The sequence below is a fragment of the Babylonia areolata genome, chromosome 4 (assembly GCF_041734735.1).
Source record: "Babylonia areolata isolate BAREFJ2019XMU chromosome 4, ASM4173473v1, whole genome shotgun sequence".
NCBI lineage: Eukaryota > Metazoa > Mollusca > Gastropoda > Neogastropoda > Buccinidae > Babylonia > Babylonia areolata.
Window position 1 is genome coordinate 21,083,736 of NC_134879.1, and position 5,000 is coordinate 21,088,735.

General features: G+C 47.7%; 1 protein-coding gene across 1 annotated transcript in view; it reads right to left on the reverse strand.

The window, feature by feature from the left end:
- LOC143280948 (uncharacterized) overlaps positions 1 to 4,213 on the reverse strand; it is a 9,619-nt gene extending 5,406 nt beyond the window's left edge. Inside the window, exon 1 of the mRNA XM_076585766.1 lies at positions 3,277 to 4,213. Coding sequence (XP_076441881.1) covers positions 3,277 to 3,482 — 206 coding nt within the window. The 5' untranslated portion in view covers positions 3,483 to 4,213. The remainder of the gene's footprint in view (positions 1 to 3,276) is intronic.
- Positions 4,214 to 5,000: the final 787 nt, after the last annotated feature.

Here is a 5,000-nt window from a genome sequence, read left to right on the forward strand (position 1 = left end):
TCAACCTTCAACCAGCAGGATCGCTGAAACCGGGGATGGATCTCCGGAAAGTCGATTATTCGACAACCACATCGTACAGCACACTGTCCAGAAACCTGCTCTGGGTATTTTATGACCAAACTTACGGTTTTCTGCATAACGCATTGCATCAATATTACACATTACACATACACACACAAAAATTGATTTGATATGGATACTTAAAACACCTTGTAACCTTAACAAACACATAAGCGCAATGCATAGATACATACGAACATACATTCAAACATACACACCAGTCCCCCCCCCCCCACCCCCCACCCTTACACATGCATACGTGCGCACACACAAACATACATACAAATAAGTGGTTATGTCCTATTTGATTGTTCTCCATTCTGAGATCTGTTTAACGATTTTTGGTGTTTCTTACGATGCAGGCATAATAATGATAAATGGCATAAAGCGTGTAAGTAACTCTTCTAATGAAAAAAAGAAAAGGCACAAAACACGAAACGATTGGTATCACGAACACACGAACCCTCACTTGTCAGTCCACTCCAGCCGCAATGTTCAAAACAGATAAACAAACAAACAAACAAACAAACAAACAAACAAACAACAACAACAACAACAACAACAACCTCAGCATGGTTTGGATCCTGAGAGCCAGAAACAGAAAGAGCGGCTCTCTGATTGGTACACACTAAATGAATGCGAATGAGGATGATAAAAGAGTCCAGAAGGCAGTCCAGCAAGGCCATCAGGGGCAGTGGACATGGGAAAATGCACTCCAAAGGAGCCTCAGCTGGAGCGACATGTGGAACATGGCCCCTCTGAGGATCAGCTTCATCCTATGATCTGTGTACGACCTCCTTCCCTCGAATACAAACTTGGTAAAATGGGGGAAAGCAGATGACCCTGCGTGCCCATTTTGCCAAGGAAAAACAAACAAACAAAAAACAAACAAACAAACAAAAAACAAAACAAAACAAAACAAAAAAACAAACAAACAAACAAACAAAAAACAAAAACCACCCAAAACAACAACAACAAAAAACCACCAACAGTGGAACATGTCCTCAGCTCATGCAAAGCGGTGTTGAGCCAAGGACGGAACACATGGAGGCACAACCAAGTGCTAAAAGAAATTACACACGTGGAGAGCACTGTCCAAGAAGCACCCACACCACCAGAAGTTCCAGAAGAGTTCTTCTCTGCAGAAGGCAATAAGGTATGGTCAGGAACAGCTGTAACATCCAAAGCATGGAAACTTAGGCTGCTTGATGGCGCCGAAGATTGGGAATGCACAGCTGACCTACCAGAGGGGAAGAAACACCCAGAAATCATCAGCAAGAGCGGCATGAGACCTGACATAGTACTCCACTCCAAGGCAACGAAACAAGCGATTCTGATTGAGCTCACTGTGCCATACGAAAGCAGAATGGGGGAAGCCCACATCTACAAGACCGAGAAGTATGCCAGTCTAGCCAGCAGCCTGAGAGAATCTGGCTTCCAAGCCGAAGTCTTCGCCATAGAGACTGGTGCAAGAGGGTTTGTGAGCGCATCTGTCTGCGCTTCATGAAACACCTGTCGATTTCTGGCAGATAGAGGACACGGGCTCTCAAGGCAATGGCAGAAGCAGCAGAAAAGAGTTCCAGCTGGATCTGGTCGAGGAGGAATGAAAGTAAACTGCATAAGGATTAAATTTCCCTATTCAAACTAGACGTACGGCGGCTCAGTGGTTAAAACGACTGCCAGAAATGTTGACTCAGTCCTGAACTGGCGACCACCCTGGAGGCGCGGGTTTGAACATGCTGAGGATCGGGGAAAAAAGAAAAGAAAAGGCGGCAATACAAGGGCATCCAGGAGTCATGACCTGGGTGCGGCCCGGCCCCCTTATGGTGTAAGGAGTTAAAGGCCGAACCACTTGACTGAGGGGGGCTTCTTCTCTGAAAACCTTGTGCTGTCCAGCTCTCCCTAGAGTTTCTTATTAAAGACGATTTTGTTTGTCTTGGCAATACGGTTGTTCATTTGTTTTGCGTGGACTGAATCTTTACCAAATGAAGCCTCAAAATAGAGGCGAAAACCACAGACAATTGAGCCACAACAGCTATGCTAGGTAATATTGCTTCACATTGGCACGAAAACTGACGTCAGCAGAGCGGGTCCCTGAATTTAGGAGACCGAGACAGAACTAGAGTTGTCCTACTTTAGCATCACAAATTCCTGATGCTATGTACACGGTAGTTTCCGTGTATATTGTAATGCATGAAGTATATCATATATATATATAGCACGCAAACAAGTCTAAAGTGGGTAAATTGCCTCAAAAACCACATCCATGTCACAGCGTCAGTGTACTTTCGTTCTCAGGCCGCCATGTTTCGGTCGATCGCCATGATGTGACGTCACAGGTGTATGTGTAAACACTACTCAAACTGAGTTCAATAACCCTAAAAATAATCGAAAACCACTGAAAATGGATTAAAACATCTACTAATGGTGATATCGTTTCATATGTGCACGAAAGTTGCCGATACTGTAGGTCCGTGAGGTAAAATTTGCGACGTCACATGACAGAGATCGACCAAAACATGAACAGAAGCCCACTGACGTTGTGATATGAAGGTGACTTTTAAGGCAGTTTACCTATCCACTTTAGAGTGGATTACCAGGTCAGTCGAATGTCGTATATGAAATACTTCATGCCTGCAATACAACACATACACGAAAACTACCGTGTTGATAGTTCCAGGAATTCTGGCTGCTAAATAGGACAATCACCGAGAGTTTTATTTCATGCGCATTATGATCATCCAACGAATGTTCCACAATCAATCGGAAACCAAACCAAATACATTCACCCGTTTTTCAGACTGTTTCCTTCGAGCATTCAAGTTATCCAAGTCGGCAATGTGATAGCCGAAAAATCAAGCACACCATACATGCATCCAGTCACCGGAAGTTCCGATTTGTTGTGTGTGGCCACTGTGTGTGCAGTGTAGAAGAGCTGACCAGAAAAGATAGAAAATGGGTGAAAACTGCAAATGAAACGGATAAACGTTATTGATTTTGACTCAGTTGACCAACGATTGATTGCGAGACGTTTTTGTTTTTTTGGGGGGTTGTTTTTTGGACGATAATATGATGAAAATTTCGCAGTTAATAATTTATATAAGACAACAACAACAAAAACATCCTGGGATTTTTACGGCCCAGACAATCAATACTTTGTTGCCCGGTGGGTTATTTACCATGCGCTCAATGCCTGGAACACACAGAGGACTTTACCTGTAGTATGTGGCCAGCACGATGGCGGCCAGCGAGACAGACAGCACGTAGGCCAGCACTGTGGCCAGCCTCACCCACTTCTTGTTCGTCTTGGCCGCCATCTTGGTCTTGCTCTTCTCGCTGGAGAAGGCGGCAGAGGCTTTGGCATTGGAGGCGTTGGCGGCATTGGCCCGGAATGCTGGGCTGGCCCCGTCCTCCTTGTCCATCCTGTTCCTGGCGAATCCTGCTTCTCCCGCTGCTGCTACTGTTATTGTTGTGGTTGTTGTTGTTTTGTTGTTGTTGTTGTTGTTGTTGAGGTCGTCGCTCCTTAATCAACAAACGCTGGCGTCCCCCGGGACTCGAACTGTCCTGCTAAACTGGACGAGCGTTGGTTCGTGGTGGTGGTCAGTGGTGGTGGTCCCGCGACTGACTACATAACACTTCCTGCGCACACACCCAACAGCACAACACCGCACACCACTCCCCTCTTTCTTCTCCTTCTCTGTCTCTCAGTCACAATCTCTCCAGCGGGCACACAAAAGTTAGGTAAACACTGGATCGCAGCAGCAGCAGAAGTAGTAGCAGTAGTAGTAGTAGTCGCAGCAAGCACGAAAATCCACACTACGGGGAAATAGCCGGACCAGCAACAACAGTGGACCCCACCTTTCTCTTTCTCTCTCGCTGCGATCAGAGCCGCGAGCAGAAAAGGAATGCAATCAGCCAGTTCTTGCTCCCTCAGCAGTGTGTATACATATGTATGAATGTACACACACAAACACACACACACACACACACAAACACACAACACGCGCGCGCCCTGTAAAACAGAACAAACGACGTAGTTGTTGCAGGAAGAAGGCACAACTGCTGGCAGAGAGAAGAGAGAAGCAAACTGCACGTCAGTCGCGACGGAACGGACCCGGGGCCAGACTTCACTGGCTGATAACGCTTGGCGAGCACTGCAGCAGCAAGCAGCAGCAACAGCGGCAGCCGTACGTACTGCAGTACAGCACTGAGTGAGCCTGCGGCACCGACACTGCAGCCAGCAGCGAACACGCTGACTCACAGGAGACAGCAGCTGAGAGCGGAACTTAGCGGCGGCGGTGGCGGTGGTGGAGGTGGTGGTGGTGGTGGTAGTGGCAGTGGTGTTTGGTGGTGGTGGTGGTGGTGGTGATGGTGGTTGGTGATGGTGATAATGGTGGTTTGGTGGTGGTGGTGGTGGTGGTGGTGGTGACTGGTGGCACAAAGTGGAGTGTTGTGTGCTAGAGCCCCCAGTGAGAGAAGAGGAGTTGGAGGAAGGAGTGTGTGTGTGTGTGTGTGTGTGTGATGTCTGTGTGTGTGTGTGTGTGTGTGTGTGTGTCTCTCTGTGTGTGTGTGTGTGTGTGTGTGTGTGTGTGTGTGTGTGTGTGTGTGTGTGTTTGTTCCTTTCTCTCGCTCACTCACTCTCTCTCTTTGTCTCTCCCTCTCCCCACTCTGTCTGCCTCTTTCTCTTATCCTCTCTCTCTCTCCTCTCTCTCTCTCTCCCCCATCCCTTATCCTCTCCCTCTCTCTTTTACCCCCCCCCTCTCTCTCCCCTCTACCCCTCCTCCCTATTATTCTATCGACTAGTCTCTCTCTCCCTTCTATCATTGCTGCGAAAGGGCTGGTGATGGGTGGCGGGTGGGGGATGGGGGTGGGAGACTGACTGACAGAGCGGACGTGAAGCAGGGGGGTATTGATTGTATGTGGTGGCGCTATCGACTGGG